At 39.9% G+C, this 21,314-nt stretch overlaps 1 protein-coding gene across 1 annotated transcript; it reads right to left on the reverse strand.

Moving 5' to 3' along the window:
• Nucleotides 1–803: 803 nt before the first annotated feature.
• Nucleotides 804–19,235, reverse strand: DHX36 (DEAH-box helicase 36). The gene is made up of 25 exons (XM_068405939.1): nt 18,996–19,235; nt 18,329–18,450; nt 17,349–17,550; nt 16,611–16,649; nt 15,362–15,532; nt 14,355–14,434; nt 13,280–13,354; nt 12,976–13,142; nt 12,313–12,394; nt 11,685–11,825; nt 10,319–10,421; nt 9,755–9,842; nt 8,821–8,876; nt 8,654–8,718; nt 8,011–8,154; nt 7,258–7,375; nt 6,908–7,006; nt 6,446–6,619; nt 6,057–6,143; nt 5,329–5,412; nt 5,128–5,227; nt 4,951–5,041; nt 3,512–3,632; nt 2,757–2,909; nt 804–1,739 (listed from the first exon to the last, which is right to left on the reverse strand). Exons 1-25 carry the CDS (start codon nt 19,233–19,235, stop codon nt 1,554–1,556), a joined length of 2,988 nt encoding a protein of 995 aa, XP_068262040.1. The 3' UTR covers nt 804–1,553.
• Nucleotides 19,236–21,314: the final 2,079 nt, after the last annotated feature.

Here is a 21,314-nt window from a genome sequence, read left to right on the forward strand (position 1 = left end):
GACGGCTCCGAGGCGGGGGTCGAGCGTCCGCTCCCGGCCGGCGCCAGGTCCCGTCTCGCCCCCCGCCCCGGAACTTTTCCCCTTCCTTAAACTGCATCCACCGCCCCGAGGCCAGGGCAGGATGTCCCTCCTCCTCCCTCCGGGTTTTAAACACCAGCTACAGCACCTGAGGGTAAAATAACAAACTGATTGGGAGGGGGGGAGGTTGAACTTTGTATTTGTTTGCACCTGTGTTGCAGAAATAACGAGACCCTTGTTAACCCAATGTCTAGTCACTAAGTTACTTATTTCTGTATGAAATAAAAGAGTAGTTTCACATGATCAGTTCTGTTTTCTTCAGGATAAGGCTCATAAATCCTCCCAAGTGTGGTGGTCAAGGTCATTTTTGCAAAGCACAAGAAACCAAACCAAACCCAACCCCGAGAAGGGGTTACATTTCCAGGCAAACAAAATGAGACAGAAGAGCTTTGTTCCTCAAGGATAAACCTCAAATTTTGTTATTTGTTCCTCAAATAACCGTGGCTATGGCTGCAAAGCACAGGTAACAGAGGGCTGCCAAGTAAACTGCCAGCACTTTCCAGTGCCTCAATTTTATCTCCATCTCCTGTCCCTGCTCCCAGCAGTGGGGAACAGAGCCCAAAGCCAGCCCCCAGGGTTCAAAGGAAACAGCAGTTTGATCAGAACAGTATTTCTCAAACTAGTTGCCCTACTCGAAATCCTAAACCATGTTCTTACATATTTGGAAGCATTCAAAACAGAATGACATTCAAAATGTTAAGAACTAAGAACAGATGAAATAACACTTTAAAGAAAAGACTTTTAATGTAAGACTGTAACCCATACATGGACTGTTTTAAAAAAAGAAAAATCAGAATTAAATGAAACCGTAAAGTGCAGTCCACCATGACTTTTATCTAACCATGTTTCCTGGAGTCTGAAGTTTTAAGTCAGCAGTGATGATGGATGGGCACAGAAAGTGAAGAAAGATTAACTGAATGGGATGAAAGGCAGAAGAAGAGAATATTTCTGAAGATTGTTTCCTCCCACAGTACAAATTTAACAAGTGTTTTCAAGTTTAGTTTAATTAAGCTATAATTACCTTCTGTGGAAGTGTTGGTGAGAAGACTGCTGCACAGCTGGAATAACACAGTAAGTATAATTACTCAACACCCCCAATTAAAAAAAAAAAAAGTCTTTTGAGATGTTTCTACCAGTAGCAAGAACAGATCTGAGCATTATTAAGCAGTATTTTAGCAGGTTTTTTAATATCTATCTGTTACCTGATAGGTAAAAAAAAAAAAAAGGCTACAGCAGGACAAGAACCATACATCAGCTAACACTGCTAGCATTGCATTCGCTCTTACTTAAAAAGCTACACTGAACACAGAATACCATGCATATACAGATATTACCAACTATTTTGAAATAACTGCTCTTCAGTACAAGGGAATTACCCTAAAAAAGTTTTTCCTCTAGCTAAATAAATGCTGTAAAAAAAAAAACAAAACAAAAAAGGTGAGTATGTTGGCTTTAGCGATACAGATGAAAGTGTGTCAACTATAGCGTTCACTCTGGAATCGTGGAGCATAGTTTCTGGCACTTTCATTCTCCTGTGTTGTGATTAAGTCTATAATAGCTGTCAGTACTGCTGTGTCCCTGGATTTAGTATCATCCCAGTCCACAGGATGTGGGTTTTCTATTTTTTCTTGCAGAAGATCATCAAGCTCTTGCCTTAAATTCTGGAAAGAGTTTGTTGGAATGAAGAAAAAAAAAAAGAAAAAAAGAAGAGACAGGTAATTAGAGCTACACACAACAACATTACTACAGTAAATTCAAATCCCTTGGGCCTTCTCTTCTCCTAATCTTTACACCTGCTGTTCTCCCATCAATTCAGTCCAACATTGCTATCTTCAGGATCAAAAGCTGCTTCTCAAAAGCTATCAGTTTTACCTTGTGTGACAGATTACCATCTCCGGATGTGATGGCCTTTAACAGCCTATATACACCCCTTAGCTGACTATTTCAGGATTAAAGATATTTGGGTTTACAAAAGAGAGTCAGATATGATTTCTAGGGTCTAGTATTAAACAAAGCTCCATTCAGCTCCTCCTTCCACTGGAACTGAAGAGCCCCATCCTCATGTTTCCATATCCACATGGACATTTCATGGACTGATCAAGTTCATCCTATAGCTTTTGCTATAGAAAACTACAGAGATTAACCTCTTCAAATCTCCACCTGTAAGACATGTTTATAAATCCTTTAAATCCACCCTATGACTCTTCTCTGAGGCTTCTACAGTTTTTCAGTGACCCCACAAACGTTTCAGCAGAGGCTGCAGCAGCTGAACAAGAACATCACCACATTCCTGACGCCTCAACAGGCACACAGCCTCATTCTCCTTAGTCAAGCTACTACACTGGAAACAAACAAACAAAATTAACCTGAGTGCCTGCTCCTAAGGCCAAACATAAGGGCGTACATTACTGTTTACTTCTGCCCAGTTCACCATGTGATACACTGTTCAGAATGCTGGTTTTACTACTGCATTTTATCTCACATTCATTTACACACCTTCAGCAGATCTCTCGTTTACTTTGTGTACCTGAACTGCTTTCTGGGAATACATTTAAAACATTATTATCTCCCTACAGTGATAAATCAGTAGGTACACAGTAACATCAAATACAGAAATCTCTAAGAAGAACCAGTGTTACACGAAGTCCTCTATATACATCATTATTATATATAGTCACCTTAACTAACTGTGCTATTCTTGCCGGAGACTGGAAAACAATCCATTCATCCACAGCGATGGTGTCCTGATCTTTATCCTTCTGAATGGATATATCTCCACCGAAGAACAGGAGACAGTATGGGGAGACCTCTGTGCAATCATACAAGTAAATCTGCAAGCAGACAAAATTGTCCAATTATCCTTCAAAACATCTTAAGCGACACCAGTAACCCTTAATGAAACTCCTAACAGAATTCCAGATGATCATTAATCATTCATAAATTTGCAAGATGTATCTGAAGCAACTCAGTTGGAAAAATTACATGAAATCAGATTAAACAGGAGCAAAAATGGTCCCTAATACAGTCCTTCACACAAGTGATGAAATCAAACCAACTATTCCATAACAATCAGAGGAAAAAAAAAATTTTTTTCAGCATATTCAAAAGTCCTACACTGGATCAAAAATAATGATAATAATAAAAATAACACCTGTCATTGCCAGAACATTTTAAAAAAAAAAAAAGCCAACAAAACCAACAACAAAAAAACCCCAAAACCCCAAACAACCAAAAAAACAGAAGTCAGTATATTAGTTTTTTGTGGAACAATACCACCAGTACCACAAAGAGCATAATCTGATGGCATGTAAAAGAAACAACCCAAGACAGGAAGGCTTCAAACAAAGGCACTGTTCACGTCCCCTTTGAACCTTGATCCAACCTTATTAAAGAGCTACAAAAATAAATTACACAAATATAAACCTCCACATACACTGCTGGTTCTCATCTTCAAATGGTACACAAGCCAGTTATAATGGAACTCCGTTTCTTCCACGTTAACTGATTTAGGATGAATATTAACTGTTCCATCTGTCTTGGTGCAAACTTTCACCCTTAAAAGAAAAAAAAGTGTTTATTTTAGGATTGAAATAAGATCTTGAGAGTTTGGTACAATCATGTCCCAAGCTAAAAAACCCTCCAATTGTGTTCTAAACTGCGAAAGTACAAGCACATTTGAAGAAACAAACTCCTTTCCCAAAAGATTACAACTGAATCTACAGTATGAATTTTTAGACATCTCTCTCTGCATTTAAGTTTCAATTCTTTGCCAAATTTACCCCCTTAATAAACCCTGCATTCTCTCACGTAGAAAAAACAAGTGGCATTCTTTTTTTCCAAATGAAGGACTCTGAGTTACTGAATTTGGTTACATAAACCAAGTTTCAAGCAATTTCTTGGAAAAACCACATAAGGAACTTACATATCTGAATTCCCTGCTCAGCGTTAAGCAGTGTCAGTGTGGAACAAGTGAGTAACTATACCACGGTCAACCAGTCTGGAGTGATGTACCTTTATTTGTACCAGGTGCCTTTGAACAAATTTGACTCAAGGAATAACATTCAACTGCTTTGGTTACACTTACTACCCAAAATCACATTTCCCTTCCAACTTATTAATGCCACCAGACAATAAAAAGCAGAAACCAAGCACAATACATACGAAGCACAACTGTCCTCCTCCTTCTCACATGTCAGAGATGTAATTCTTTGGGTGTGGATCACTGAGCTCTCCACTCCATGTGCACAAGTTATTTTGCAGAACACTTGAGTTCAGCATTTGGAGCAGAAATAATCACTTAGGGTTTTTTTTGCTTGTTTATAGGCAAAATGATTGCTCCTAGCTTGCCATTTCAACATTACACACACAGAAAAATCGATCCAAATGTTCAACCCTTCGTTCCCACTTAAAATCAGGTCTGTAAAGAAGGATGTCTATATTCTGATGAGTATACGGTTACTCACATTAATAAGGATAAATAGTCTGATAGTATAAGTAGTGATAAATAAACAGACCGGAATTTCTGGGCTCTGTGTTGCCAAATGATAAGGAAGGATATGTTTCAACTGCTGCTGCAGGTCAAAGACATGGCAGGACTCCTTTAGCAGCAGTGTTATTGATATCTTGTAACATTATCCATGCCATGATTAGGTCACACAAATTATTTCACAGACTAGCAGGTATCCAAATGTTAAACAAAGTAAAGATCAACACTCCCATGCTCTGAGCTACCCTTCTCAAATGAAGGAACCCACACCTGTGACTGAGCTATACCGAGATCCACCCATGCACTCCAGCCATTGCTTCACCTTGCCAAACTACCTAATACAGAAAACACCTCGAACACAAACCAACATTACACCAAACCCTTACATTTTTCTCTTTTTGCTGAAGCTTGGCCGGATCTTTGCAACTTTGGGATATAAACCAGCACAGATGACTGCTTTGAGCAACTTCTCATTATCTGCAGAAGACAGCAAAGTAAATAACGCGGTTCTGCAAACTGAGATTTCAGCTACCAGAAATTTTCCGTTTCCTTCCACTGTTTACCTGAGTTGGTATTAGATTTGGGATCCTTGGGGTCTCTGCTATTCACAAATCCAGCTGCAAGGAGATGCTCAGCAAACTGTCCTTTCATGTTATGCAGCATCTAGGAAACAACAGAAGTTGTCCCAGAACGACGCTGTGTCAAAAAGCTCCCTCCCTTTCCCCCAAGACAGGATCCTCTTTTTGGGACTGTCAGGATGTTACCTGGAGCGTATTTGAAGACAGGAAATATTCCCAGCAATAGTCTTTCTCTGTTCTGAAACCACGACGCCGAGTCTCTTCCCAGCCCTAAAAAATCAAAATCATAGTTCAAAGGCATCTGTAAGCAAACACATACCTAAAACACTGACAGCAAAAACTGGAGGTCAACAAACAATAGTTACCTTTTTCTCTAAAAGAGAAAGTAAATCCTTTGATGTTTTTGTTTATATATATGCAGCACTGAGTAGAAAAACACAACTTTACAACATTTTGAATCAAAAACTTCCTTTTTCCATGGTGAGGAGTGAAATCTAGCCAAGTTTGCCAGAACTTCATTTGTTGCTATTAAGTCCTGGGTAGAAACTGCATTCCAGGCCATTTATTTCCTCTCCGTGGCCCAACACTATACAGCTACACCTCCAACGCTTCTGAAGCCTGCTTCAGCCTCTTGTAGAGGCCAGAAGGACAAGAATTAATTACTTCAGCAAGGTAACTATAACATTGTGTTTTCTTTGTCTCTTTCATAGACAAGAAATTAGGTTTTTGAGTCTGAAGACAAGACTCCTCAACACTAGAAGGGTGAAAATTAATTTAGTTTTATGTTTCTGCAGCAGCCAAGAAAGAAATATTTCAGAGCATAAACTGATCAGTTTTTTCTTTACAATAATCCATGCTACTCAAAGCAAAAAATCTAGAAGAAAAAAAAACACCAAACATTAAAACATGCCTACCGTGAAAGCATTCACCACAGTTAGATGATCACTTTTAGTGTTCTTTGAGAGTTCCTTTCTTCTTGCATCTGCTACTTTCTCTTTGCCCTAAGAATAACGAGAACCTATAAAATATTTGTGACTGACACGCCAGTTCTCTTTTCCTAATTAAGGTACATATATACAGCAATACTTTGTGTGCTAAACACATGAAAATTAAAGCTACTTCCAATATTCTTTAGGCAAAGACAATCCTTCATAGTATGTGAAGGCAATCTTTTACTAATAAAAATGTAATTAACATGAAAATAAGACTAAAGTGCTTTTAAACTATAACATCTCAGTAAGTCCCAATATCCTTCTGAGATTCTTAAAATATTATACGTAAATTCTCCTCTTAGAAACCTTACCAGAGGAATGACAAAAGGGTCTTTGAAGCTGAGGCTAGCTGCAATTGTAAGGACTGGATCCAAGCAGCAGAATAAAGCTCCAAAGAGGATCATTTTTCCAATATGTGGTTCAACTGGTAACCGTGCTAAATGGACACCCAGCGGAGTCAGTTCTTCTTGTCTGTCCAAAGCATTCTGTCAGAAGAGAAAAAAAACAAGGAAAAAAGAATAAATACAGTATTTGAAATGGGGAGCATTTCCTTGAAATAGCCACCAGTATACCCAGAGAACAAAGGAAAGCCTCATAGCTGGAGAAGACAGCTAGCTGTAGTAAGGTATGGTAGGGAAGTCTATGGAAGGTCTACACAACACAATAATGGGCTGCAAACATCTAGACCCCTACAAACAGAGCTGTCTGATAACAACGTAGTAACATGGCTCTAAACAGATTTTTCCTTGCGTGTACATTAAGCAATACTTTACCAGCTCCATTAGGTGATTTATAGCCAACATAACAGCATCACGAGATGGTGGATCCATTAGTTTGCTCAGAAAATAAGCAATTCCACCAAGCTTAAGAATCTGAAAGAAAAAAAGAATAAAATATCCAGAAGCCTGCAGCAATTGGAGAAAGATGGGTACCTAAAATCGATAAGCAGTAACCACACTAATTAAAAAAGTGTGACTAATTCACAGCTTGAGTTAGAATTTCACTAATTAAGAACTAAGGACAAAAATAAAAATGTATTAATGATGAAATCTGAAAGATGTCTCAACCTCTTATTCCAATGGAAAAGTAAACAATAAATATGTTTGAAGATTCATATGTTTACCTTGATTTGTAAACAGAGTTCTTCCAAAGGGGTCCTCAAGATCTCTGGTAATTGATAATCATCTAGAAGGCTAGCACGCAGTCCGTTGTATAGATGATAACAGTGGCCTGGCTGAACTCTGGAATTATTTAAATAAACAATTATATTTTTTTTCCTACGACACTGTGACATTATGATCGTGTTTTTCACTAAACAGCTTTCCAAAACACCCCAAGGAATTAGAACTGAAGTTATTCAATGGTAAAAGCCACGTCAGCTTTCTGAAACACTGACCCATCAACAGGAAAAAAGGCATGTAGAACACAGAAACCTCCTATCAACTGCTCAGGAGTCATGGAGAGACCACAGAAGAAGTCTAAGTCTGAACAAGAGAGAAAATATTCCACAAGGTATTTTGAGAGGGAGAAATTTTTTAAAATTGGTATATAGCTAAGGGATATTAATTTGTATGTAAAGTATCATAGCCTCATAAATGAGGTATGAAGGCAAACACTACCAACAAAAATTCAAAAAATGCAGGACTTATTCTTCTGTAAGAATGAGAGAAAACTCCTGAGTTAAATGCAGCACAAGTTAAGTCTGTTTCCTAGAAAGACAAAGCAACCATTCCTTCGGTGGGAACAAGAAAGAGTCGCACTAGCATCTGCTTCTGAACACATGAATAACGAAGCAGTATCTTCAGCACGCATGTGCTCAGAGACTGATGGAAACTTAACACCATAAAACTTTTCTAACCATCCCCACTATTCTTACCTTCCTGCTCGCCCTTTCCTCTGCTTGGCATTAGCTTTACTAACCCACTCTGCTGCCATGGTGCTAATGTTGTTCTGTGTGTCAAAGTGAGTTTCCTTTATTTTTCCACCATCTATAACGAACACGACGTCATCTATTGTAATGCTGTTTAAAAAAGAGAGGAAAAAAAAATGCAACTCTTCATCTTTGCAAGCTTGACCTAGGATTTGAAAGGGCTTTAGCCTCTCTTTATCCTCCCCCAAACTGTCAGCCAGCAATAAAAAAAAAAAATCTGTGTTTGGAATTTCATTAAGAATTATATTACTAAGCAGTTCAAGAAAGAGCTTGATTTATTCTTGATTTATTTAGGTCTGGCAAATGTCACCACGTGGGGTTATGAGGTCTGCAGAGAGGACAGGCAGCTCAGATTTATCATGTATAACAAAGGCGAGTCATTATAGTAACATCCATGTTTTAATTGTTTAAAACAATTAAAGGAAAATTCCTGTTTAGTCTATAAACATTTCTGAAGATAAAGTGTTATAAATGAATGGTACAAACATGAAAGCATATTTTTGGAAACATTAAACAGGTTTAAACTTTAAATTATCACTTTATTTTGTTAAATGTATAGCTTTTTTGGTCTCTGTAGCTAGCTATTTACCTAGTCTCTGCAATGTTGGTAGCAATCACGATTTTCCTTACTCCTGGCGGGGTCTTCTTAAAAACCTGTAATTACCCATGGCCCGTTTATATGTTTGCCAAAACCAAACATATGTTTCATTAATTTTTTTTGTAGTTGTGAAATATTACAATAAAAGACAAGCATACCTGAGTCTGGTTAACAGTAGGCATCAATGAATGTAAAGGTATGATAATAAACCTATCTGAAAATTAAAAATCAGTAAAAGATATGGTGTAAGCACAGAAATTAATTTTACAGGAAAATCAACTATGCAGAATAGAGAAAATACGCTGCAAGTCAGTCTATGGTTTCTTATACTGAATTCACAGGTATATGTATCATAATGGCAAATTCTAAAGTAAAAAGGTATAAAGGAATTTTTCATTATGCTATGATGACTTGACAAGTTTAAGAGACTATATGGAGTTATGCACAGTAATTTATATTTCATTTTAAAATTCTCAAATTATTTACTAATTGCTCAAGTTTAATAAATAAACTGACACTCTCCTCAATCTTTCAATAAACTGAAATTCTTTATCTATGGAACATACACAACATGAACTGTAAGACAACTATGTGAATAGTCAAGAGCAGTTAGATGAGTTAGATGAAAATATGAGTTATGCAAACAGGATAAATTAAAGTGTATCAGATAGGCATAGAGTACTTTAGTGTCCTATTAAAAAAGCTTCCAGGAATAAATAGGATTTAAAAGAACTATCAGCAAAGCAGTAGACAGAAGCTGCTGAAGAATCAAGAAAAGAGGAAATGAACACAGAATGAAGAAAGAGAGTTTAGCTTTGGATGGACGTTATCACAGCTAGAAGAAAGGACAAAAGGAAAAAGATGCAGGGCTCGGATTCTTTCTCAGATTGTTCACTCGTACACTGTGGAAAATGAGTTATCATCATTGAAAAAATACCACAGAAATGCAAAATAGGCTGCGCAAACTGCAGTCATTTTGAGAGGAGAGACAAGAAAACAAATCAATCCAGTGCAGTACCAGCAATCGCATGCAAAAATTAAGTTTGCCACTAACGCTACTGCTGGAATTCCCATGTAAAATTTGGGGTTTACCTGACTTAAACATGACTTGTGACATCAAGAGATCATGCAAAGTGCTAATGTTGTCCCAGCCTGGAAGAAACACTAGAATTGCACCTTCCTATGTATAAAAGAGGGAACAAAGGGAAAAGAGGTTAGAATAAATCAGACGCTCTGCAAAGAACCAGCTACTTGCACACTAATACAAATATTATTTGTGGTATTTGAAACCTCATTGACTCAAATTTGGAACAACGTTTATAAGATTGTTTTCTATAAGAGTCAGCTACATATATTCATCTGAACATAGATGTCATTAACACCCACAACCCCTATTCAAGAGAACGCTTAGATGTGTGCTCCCCTTTAAACATTGATTCTATCCCATCATTTCAATAAACACTGTCACTAACCACATTCTAAGCTCAGGGCTTAAATAGTAATTAGATATTTAAAGCTGTTAGATTACTTCTCAGAAGAGCAAAACAAAAAATTATTATTCTTTATATCTGTATGATAAGCCAAAACAACTACCAGCTCTGGTGACCCCAATTCAGTCACATCATTAAAATGTGATGACAGGAGACAGAAGTGTACCTCTTCTTCCAAAACGATGTGTCTGATAAGTGCTGCTATAAGGTCAAGGTCAACCTTGTCATCGTCCATCATTTCCAAGGCATCTATAGTACTTGCTGAGTACCTACAGGCATTGAAAGCACACATATTGTAACTATTAACATACAAAGGCGTGAACTCATGTTTCTGTTACAAGGCTCTGCAATCACACATCTGTGTAACCCCTACTGATCAATTTATTTCTTTCTCTGTTCAATTACTGTACCTCCAATGTACTCTTGAGATTTAGTTTAGTGCAATTACCATCAGTTTAGAATACTAAGTTTAAGAACTACCATGTTACAACTGAACTGCATTTGAAGCATTTACATGATCTCTCGCCTCCTCATGGATTAGCCAGGACATAAACAATCTGACTTCACCCTTCAATCTCTCGCTCACAGTGAGTATAGGAGGCATCTCATCTGTTGAGCCCTTTGATTTCATGAAAGTTAACGCTATGCAAAGAATTGCCAGTTGGTTCAAAGGACATGGCAGGAAAGGGAAGGAGGAGCACAAACGGGACGAGCAGAGCATGGGACAGGCCAGACAGCAATACAGCACTGAGGACCTCTCCCTTAGAAAAGAGAGGTGAAACTGAGCCACCTACATTCATTGTTGTCACCAAGCTGGATATAGAGACAGTCCCAAAATGCAGAGGACAAATAAGACAGGAGAAAAAACAGGAAGATGCTGTTCCTGAAATAAATCAGCCAGGCTAATTAATCAGCTTATCCAGATTACCAAAGTAGTCAAATGCTGGCAATCAAAAGAACGTTTGAAGCGGACAATCTCTACTAGGTGCTCAAGAGGCAAAATTACTTAGCTTGGTTTTAAGCCACTCTAGAGGAATATTAAAATATTCTGAGGAAAAGGTTCTGTTGGGGTTTTTTGTTTTCTTGAGTTTGTTTTTTTTTGTGATTTTTTTTTTTAAACCAGCACATTTTGTATTATGTTGACTATGAGACTAAAATACTGTGAGATTTCTCTCAAAGAAAAAGACTGAAGAAGGGGAGAATTCATCAGAACAGAACTAATGACCAACGCTCAAGCAGCCTAACATTATGCTGAAGACTGTAATGGGCAACATCAACATCAACAGCAAGTGACTCGACAGCTCTAAGTTCTCTTACTGCTCACACACTCAAAGGAAGCTCATTCTCTGTGATAACTCTAAGCACTTCACTGGCTGCCAGCCAACTGCACGGGCAGGGCAATTCCATCACTGCTTTCCACAGCAGCAACTATCACACCATCAATAAAAGCACAGTAACAGAATACAGCACTAATTTATGTTTCTCAGTTAAGTGTCTAAAAACTTTATCCAAAAGAGTAACTTGAGAACCACCTGCCCCGCAGCTGCCTCAAGTAGCTTGGCCACTGTTCCCTGTAGATCTCCTCTTTTTCTTCTTTTTCTGGTCTGCTTACGTGTCCTTGCATGAAGCCCTTCTTCCACCGCGGCCGACGGTCTGTGTTTTCTGGAGTATACCTTTGAATTTGAATAACAAACATAATTAAATTTTTAACCTAAAGTAATTTAAAGCCAGCTGCGTAGTAGTTTTCCAAACTATGGACAATGTGCCGTTCTTTAGCTATACCATGTCAACAAGATTCTCAAGATCTCTTTCAGAAAAGAAATTTGCTTATAAAAACAGGTACCAGCTCTAGTAAGCACAAGAACATGTAGGAAAAAAAGTCTGAACAAACAGAAAGAGTAGCTTGATTTAGTAGCCTGAAAATTCACCACACCCAAAGACAGACAAGGATTATTTTCCTCCTCAAGCCAACATTTCCAGTTAGCTATGTGCCATTTTTAACTACTGCAAAAGCTACTACACTTGACTGGAAAGGTTTTCTGTTGAAAAACACAGCTAATTCTTTCACAGGTTATTTATACCAAGATAATCTTTGAAAAGACATACTAAGCAAGAAAACCCAAAATACTATCTATAATGGTGTGCAAAAAATACACTTACCTCAACTTCTCAATCACATCTTCGAGCAGATATTCCTCCACAGGGAAAGTGAACCCAGGTATGTGAATCATTGGACAGTTATCTGTTGAGGAAGGCCTAAGTCAGTTTTCAAACAGCAAATAAAATACTGTACTGAAATAATACAGGCAACAAACATTCTTCACTATTTTTGCAATATAGTTGCCAAGTCTATAGGGTTTTTCTGTTTATTTTGAAATTCTCATGGAAGACCCCAAATTCAATTCCAAATAAAGCTGCTGAATAACAAAAGCATAGGTAGCAAGCAGTATATTGTTCTCCAGTGTGTTCATCTGGTTCTACCTACAGGATAAAGCTGGAAGACTGAACGAACTAAAGGCTTCAATCTGATTGCCCCCTCACACCAAGACTTCTAAAATATTGTAAATATTAGTAAATATTTAATATGAAGAGACTCTGGAGATACTGTTTCCATGATATGTCTGCAAAGCAAATACAGAAGCAACATATGCTCATGAGAAGATACAACTAAGGGAATAAGCATCCCCAGCAGCTGGCAACTATTTGTAAAATTGAAGTCATTACCTCTTTTGATAAAAATCAGTCCTAAAATTTGAGAACTGAGTTACACTGTAGAAGCCTGAATTACTTAAGAGGAACATTCATAGGAAGCATTTCACCTACCAAAATACTCCGAAAACTTCTCTGCATTTAAAGTAGCACTCATTAGTATTACTTTCAGATCCAAACGAATATTCAAAAGATCTTTAATAATGCTCATTAAAACATCTGACTGAAGATTTCTTTCGTGAATTTCATCAAGGACTACATGACTAATGCTGGACAAGTGCCTAAAACAGAAGAGCAGGAAGTTAAACATTTGTTTTTAGCAAAATTAAAAAAACAGAGCCAAGACTCTTAGAAGACAGCTCAGTAATCAACTCATCTCATTACTGTATTTGGTTTCTTATTAAATAAGAAAACTTACTTATCTGACTGGAGCCACTGTAGGACAATTCCTGTGGTACAGTATAAAATTGAACCTTGTCTCCTTGGTAACCGACTGAAAGAGATACATTAAGAATTCCTCAGTTCTCTTCTGTATTTTACAAAGTACTTTAAAAGCTTAAAATCAAAATGCAGACGGTCATTACAGACATTATGAAGTATGCCTCATTCTTTAACTTGCTCACTTACAATTCAGTTGGAGGAACAAGGAGCTTGGCCACAGTTGCAGCAATTTTGTTGATGGGGAATGAACTACTTGTAATCTGACAGAAGCCCTGACTTCCCAGACATAATTTTTCATCATTTTCACATTGATCTGCTGACCCCAAATTCTTGCAGCTATATAAGCTCAGCACAGATGACAGCTAAATAAATATATATAACATTCTTGATTAAATAGTAAAGAAAAATATAAACGAGATTCTATAAACTCAAACTAAAATGCTTAAAGGACTAAGCTGTCATCTCTCACCAGCAGTTTTTCTTCAGTGATAATTGAGATTCCATTATTTGCTGGTAACACTTCAGATTTTTTTTTAAATTACAGATGTCTCCAAATGTAATAGCTTTTGCTCTACAGCACTAGGTCTACAAACTCTTGCCAAAGCACTTAACTTTATTACCTGATCCCAGTGGGAGTACTCAATAGGTAAGTGTAGCAAATACATAGTTTTCCACAGAAATATGGCTTATAGCATTCTCTCCTTTAGCATTTCCATTTTTCCTTGAAATTCATGGATTAGGGACGTCAGTTTTATCTCTATCTATAGCAGAACCTTTTAGAAGAGCTGAAAAAAGGACTTACTAGACAAAGTACAACTTGGTGCTAGCCATTGTTAAACACTGCATAAAATACAATAATCACTCAAACTTCTTGCTAAATTTCAAAAACCTTATTCCCTACACCAGCTATTCACAGGAATTCCTTTTGGAGAAAATATCAGAATGAAAGCACTCATCTATGTTAAAAATCACTCCTCCAATTTTCTTGCTTGAATAACAATAGGTACTACTTCATATGAATGCGTAAAAGCTGCCAAGGGAACCTCTCCTACCTCTGCAGACGAATTTGGTATCCTGTACTCTTGCCATTACCACATGCTTCTGCCCTTTCAGCAGCAACTCTCTCAGCCACCTTAGAAAAATAGATAAAAATCAAAATAGTGCATTAAAGAAACTTTTTCAAAAGTCCCACAAGGCTGATCTATGATTTAGCTACTCGTCAGCAGGAAATACCTAGAACCAAGATGTTATGTGAACAACAAAGAAACACCCTGAAAATCACTTTTTCTCCTCCACTGAGAACAGTGTTTCTTGTCAGCGACCCAGGATGAGGTTTGCGACCCAGGATGTATTTTAAAAGGAACACAACCATTTCGGCATTAGCAATACACTCACCCTTTCAGCAGGGCAAGCTCTTCCTCATAGGAGTAAGGTTCTATAACCATTTGACACTTAACTATCAAGAAAAGCAATTACTGTGCACTTAAAAGCCAAATTCTTGCTCATTAATATACCTCTAAAGGGCCTGACACAACATTAGTGTTTACCTTAATTCACATTTGCATTGCCCATAGCCATTAAAATCACAGGCACAAACCATGATTAAATTCAGGGAAGAATGAGGCTTGCAGTGCCAGTACTCTATTAATGACCAAACCTTATGAAATATCCAATTAGTGTACATTAAGAAAATGGTTATTTGCAATAGAATGTGAGACAACTGAAAACGAACACACAAAAAGCAGTCTTCACAGACCACTACAGGCTGAATGCTTATCTTGAGCTTTAAATTCAGGATGAGTACATGTGATGGCAGAGCAGTTTTCTCTGAGAGGTGCACAGTACCTATCTGGTCATTTGGAATTTTTTCATATCTTAACTTCAAATAACCCAGCAGACTGTACATTCAGTTCAGAAGCCTGCTCATGGATCCTAGGCCCAGGAAAAAATACATTTTCATTCAGTGATTCTGAGTACGGCAGTAATTTTTCCTCAGATTTACTGTGCAAAAAAATAATCACAAGAAATAAAGTTCCTCAGTTTGTCAAACTGCACTTACCGAGATAGCACTGATCCTCCTGGGCTGAGTACAAACAATCCTGCAGGTAGACCCCTTCCCTCGCTCTATGTAATCATCCAAGATGAACTGGGTCACTTGGGTTGTCTTTCCACAACCAGTTTCACCACTTATCACAGTCACTCGATTATTGTTTATAAGGTTTACAAGTTCCTGTTTCCAAAGAAAGAGAAAATATTTATTGTATTATTGTTCAAAACAGTTTTTAGAAGGATTTTGACAATTCTCTGCTCCTGTGTGGTAAACTTAGAAGAATAGCAACTAAAGAAATGGACACTCTGTTTCTCATAATACTAAAAAGTTTAGTTTAAACCACACAGGAGTAATTTCTGCACATTTGCACTTCACATCTGTAAGGTTTAAAGCCTATAAAATCTGAATACTAGTTTTAAGTACTTAAGATCCTGTATGAAAACAACATAAAATAACTAAAATGAAAGCTTGAAACACATTTTTAACCTTTTCTCCCTCCTATTTGCCTTCTGTGTATCTTTGGTGACTGAAAACAAGCCTTTCCCTGATGGACTCCACGACTGCACTAACTGAAGATTCTCAGTGCAATATTTTAACGTTTCTTATACCAACAGGAACAGATTTCTTACACTCCCAGCCTCTGCCTCCCAATCCAGAGGATTGTAAAGGGGAGCATAACTATTTTAAGAAACAAACACTATCAGGAAGGACCACATTATGACAAATTAACTTTAGAAAGGAAGCTCACTAATCATTCATTGAGCCTGCAAAAGAAAACATCCCAGAATACTCAATTTCTATTTCATACAGGCAACATCAAATGAAGAATTAACATCAGTTAATAATAACCCATACTATCACTGACATTATACTTTGACTGGGAAACTAATGGCAATAAGAGCCAGCAGTACAGCCATTAAATCTGTGATTAAAAAAGTTTTAATCAGCACTATATCAAATTCTAAATTGGGCAAATGTAAAAAAGTACTTAAATGTACCTAGCATTCAATAGCATTTCCCTGAATAATGCTGCCCCCACTGATAAAACTGTACACAGCCCCAGAGTAACTTCACACACATCACGAAGCAGTGAACCTGGGCTACTTTCCATAAAGAAGTCAAACCAGTGTCAGAACCTGGGAGGCTTCAGCACCTTCATAAAACACAACAAAGGTTTCCTGACAGTCCCAGTTATTCAACTGTTTTCTCCTATTTTACAACATAAATACATATTCTTTCAAATTAAATACACACTTACCTGTCTCATCCCATACGAAGGGAGTTTCTCTCGGAATCTCTGGGGAAAAATAACAACAGTACGTATCTTTAAACACCCTTTCAACACTGAAGTCATGTAACAGCTTCCATCTATGATCTAGGCTAAAAACTGCAAAATAACACAACAAACTGTTTGGCTCATACTTATATAAACACAGGCTCCCTAGAAGGAAGTTTAATTCCATGCATGTTTTCAGTTTCATTAAATTTAGCAGAATTAATTAAAAGCAACAGTTCAGTACATGAAGAGGTAAGTAAGCTGCAAGACTAGGGCCTTGTAGCAAAGGGAGAACCGCCTGTTCGTAGTAAGATTGTTTTATTTGACAACTTTATATATGGCTATTAGAACAACACAAACTACGTTTTTAAGAGGCAATTCCTTCAGAGCCCATTTTTGTGCTTTTAGTTTTAGACATAAACTGAAGAGGATCCATTCCGTTAAAAAACAAACATAAAAACCCAACTAAACAGTGTGTAAGCTTAAAATTTTAGCTTTTATGCCATCAGAAATTGTCACTGAAAGCCTGTTTTTTCAATCACTGTCCTATTGACAGGTATGCATTTTGCAAATTCTGAAGGTAGTTTTTAGCTAAAGTAACATCACGACAACTTCCTAGTAAATAAACTGCAAGAAATTACATTTTCTGGTTAGTTTAATTTAAAAAAAAAAGAAAAAAAGTCCAATCAAGAGCCTTCTACTTAACACATGGAAAAGTACCTGCATTTCAATATATCTAGGATCAGATCTCTTCTTTCTTAAGTCTTCTTTAAGTTGCTCATCTAAATCAGTATCCTGCTCATTTTTTTCAAAGAGATATTCCACATCCCGATCGAGACATGTTTTTTCCAAGACTGGTCTGTGTCTTACAGGAGCTTTTTCAGCATCTGGTTTCACTTTCACAGGCTCTTCTGGAGTAGGTCTGAAGTGCAGAGAACAGAAATTTCAAAGACTACCCAAGACGTGCTGTGAAGAGCACATTGAACCACCCAAAACAAACCTTAAATCTGTTTTTGAGACATTACATTCATGAGTTGCTTGACCATGAGCCAATGAGAACGTGGCGTAAGCCATTAAAACAACTAGTCTGAAAATCACCAGCCATCAAGGATTTTACTCAGTATCTAGAAATATAACATGTTCTTTTGTATCAAAACAAAGCAACAAAACACCTCCAGAGAATTACTGCTTCACCTGCTGTCAGAACCACTGCCCTGTACCCGGATCATTCAGCCAACAGAGACCCAAACACCTCACTTCAGTGCACTCAGAAACACACCTGGCTGCCCATTTCACTGCTACTACTTAAAATCCTGTAAGCGTTAACAGCAAACCCTATTTCACAGAGGCTGAGAAAACATTCCAAGACACTGAAAAACGCAGCCAAATGCCACTCTGGAAGAGTAATTCCAGAGGCTAGGGGAGCTGAAAAATTCTATATATCTACTCTAGTAGGCCTGGAGATCACTTACAGGATTTTATGATTTTAAGTAAAAATTTAACACCCCAAACTCAACAATTAAAAAAGTTTTATAGCAACGGCTACAACCAACTGTTTCAGTATGACAGAAAACTGAGTATATTTGTTAACGTAATTCACTCACTACGTGTAAATATTTTCTGACATATCTTCCTACCAGTTTGTGGGAAGTTTGTTCCATTCAAAGTAAATAAAAGTATTAGTAACTGCTTCTCTTTACCCTTCTTCATCCCCAGACCACCAGGACATGGCTTCTTGCTCCTTTTCATTTTTGGTTTGGACAGTATTCAAGAGCTGCACAATCTGCTCTTCCCGGCGTTCATCCATGTGCACAACAGCTCTCTAGTAAAAAAAAAAAGGACAATTTTCACCAGCATTTACTCAGTGTATCTACAGATATTACGTTGTTAACACTTAAACGTCATTCTCAAGCTAGGGAGACTCTTTGGCATGACCAGAAACTCCCTTTTTAAGTTGCTCCTTAGGAGTAATTTCAACGTGCAGAAAAAGAAGAACAACACATCTTTTCCACCGTGCCAGGCCAAACACCCAACGCAGGTACGCGTTTGTAGGATAACGGCACCTCGGCACAGGCAGCCAGGCACGGAGGGCCGAGCGCGGGAGCAGGCCGGGCCGCCCCCAGCCCGCACCGGCCCCCAGCCCGGGCCAGGCCCGTCAGCCCCCCCCGCCCGCCGCTGCACCGGCTCCTCCTGCCACCCTCACCCCGACCGCCGCCGCGCCCTCAATAGCGGGGCCAACGGCCGAGCCCGCTCTGCCCCCGCAGCCCGGCCTCCGCCGCTCCCTCAGGGCCAGGCCGAACCGCCCCGGGGCGCCGCGGAGGCACAACCGGCGCCCCCGGCTGGGCAGAGCCCGCGGCCGCCCCTCACCTGCTGCCGGTCCGTCTCCTTGCTCTTCTGGCCCTGCTTCCGCGCGTACCACAGCCCGATCTCGCGGCCCCGGAGGTGGCTCGGGTGGCGGCCTCGGCCGCCGCGGCCCCCCTGTCCCCCCGCGGAGGAGGAGGCGGAAGGCCCGCCATCACCGCCGCGGCCCCGGCCCCAGCCCCGGCGATGCTCGTAGCTCATGGCCGCCCGGCCGCCGGCTCCCACCGCCGCCGCTACCCGCCGCATCCGCCGCCGCACTTCCGCCCGCCGCCCCGCCCCGCAGCCGGGCCGCGGGTTCGAGTCCCGCCGCCGCCGCCCCGCCTGACGCGGGTTCGAGTCCCGCCGCCTCCGCCCCGCCTGACCGCGGGTTCGAGTCCCGCCGCCGCCGCCCCGCCTGACCCCGCGCGGTGCCCCGGCACGCACCTGGGAGCGCAGCGGGGTCAGGCGGAGTAAGGCAACACGGGCACGGCGACAGGCGCTGAGGCTCATCCTGCACGAGCATCTCCTCTTGTTTTGATTTTCTGAGGCTGCAGATAAGATTTTAAGGAAGCATTCAGTGCTGTTCCCCATCCTTACCTAGGCGGTTATTACGCTTTCTGTGCACCAGATTCCTATTGTAAATCGAATATACATAATTAAACAGGTACCAGGTCTGCTGGCTGACTGCTGCTGTATGCGCTACACTTTGCCCAAGTTCTCTGGAGTGTTAAATTAAACCTTTTAAATTAGATAAGATTATTCACAGAATTATTACTCTTTCAACAGTTAATTAATGTTCTTTTTGCTTCCTTGAATACCTTTGTGCAGCTGTAAATGCTGCTTCAATCTGATTTCTTTACATACTCTTTTGCCTTTTCTTCTTTGTTGGTAGGATTTACATTCGTTTAAAAAGTTCAGATCATTCAGATCTCTGAAATATGTCACACACTGATTTTCAAACTTCTTTGGGGTAAAGGACTGCTTCTTCCAAAGGAAACCACCTCCTCTTTTTTCTCTGCCTATAGGTTACCTACAGTTAGTCCAACAGCTCCCAGCAGCTGGCTATGTAAAGAAGCAAGAACCAGGTGCTCGAGTTACAGACCTGTACTTACTTTTTTCCTTTCCCCTCACAAAATGCATCCAAGTAGCCCCCTGTCACGCTGCTAGGCTTATCCTTGTCCATGCTTAAGGAAATGCTTATTGCCATGGCCTTAAAACACGCAAACCAAACCCACAACGCCTTGTCACAGCAGACATCTGCAGCCTTTCACTCAAAGGCACCTCAGGTGATGGACCTGCATGACGAGGCAGCCCCTGGAGCTCCTACTAGTGATGATGGCAGTAGGTGGCAGATGGCTCACGGGGCCTGTTCCTCCGAGGACGAAAGTGCCCTGTGCTGGGGATGAGACCTGCAGTGCAGCGCAGTGCCCTGTACAGCCCTGTACAGCCCTGCCACCTCACCCAGCGCTCAGCTGTACACCTGCAAAGTGGCACGGCATCATGCCACGGGCCTGCACAGGAGGGTTTGAGCAAGAAACATCATGTGGCCTTTTTTAGCTAGATCCAGTTTCAGGTATGAGGAGATCTCAGAGAAGCTCAGATTTTAATTTCAACAGAGACAAGTAAGGAACAGAGAGCAAGATCTCTGAGTCATCAGCACAGCGAGTGGCTGAACTTTGGGTGAGGTTACCCAGAGAACAGAGGGAAAAGGAGGGGACCAAGAACAGAGAGTACAAGGACTGGAGGATACTGAGGGAGATCATCTGAAAGGCAAATTACAGGAAGAGGTGTGGGAGAGAAATCTAGGAGGAAATGTACTTCTTCCTTACTTCTCATCCTGCATCTGCAGCTTTGTGCAGACTAGGGAAGCACCCTCCACGACTTCTTGCATTCGTCGTCCCACATAACCTAACAGTAACTCCACAGTGTTCTTCCAAAGTCTCACAGTAGCAACCAACTAGGGAGTAAAAAAGAGCCAAAGAAAATTAGTACACAATAAATTATTCAGAAATCTAAGAAATGTTAAAAGATCCCCTGTTGAAATACGTCCCTGGCGTGCCTATACAGGGCAAACAAGGGAGGATGGCCCAAGTGCACCCGAAGGGATGGGGCGGGCAGGGTACCTGATGGGAAACCACATCCTGCTGCTCAGGTGTGAACTTTCACATCAGTGGCACGACATCACCCACGCACAAAGGAGCTTGTGCCAGGCCTTCTCCAGTCTGTGGGTCAATATAAATCAGGGCAATTCTTATCTCCAGTTCTGTTATTGAGATATACCAGGACAGGAGATGTGCCTGATGCTAACCTGAAACTAGGGATGCCTGGAATGAAAGGGCCCCCGGT

This window comes from Nyctibius grandis, chromosome 8 (genome assembly GCF_013368605.1).
Source record: "Nyctibius grandis isolate bNycGra1 chromosome 8, bNycGra1.pri, whole genome shotgun sequence".
In the NCBI taxonomy this organism is placed as follows: Eukaryota; Metazoa; Chordata; class Aves; order Nyctibiiformes; family Nyctibiidae; genus Nyctibius; species Nyctibius grandis.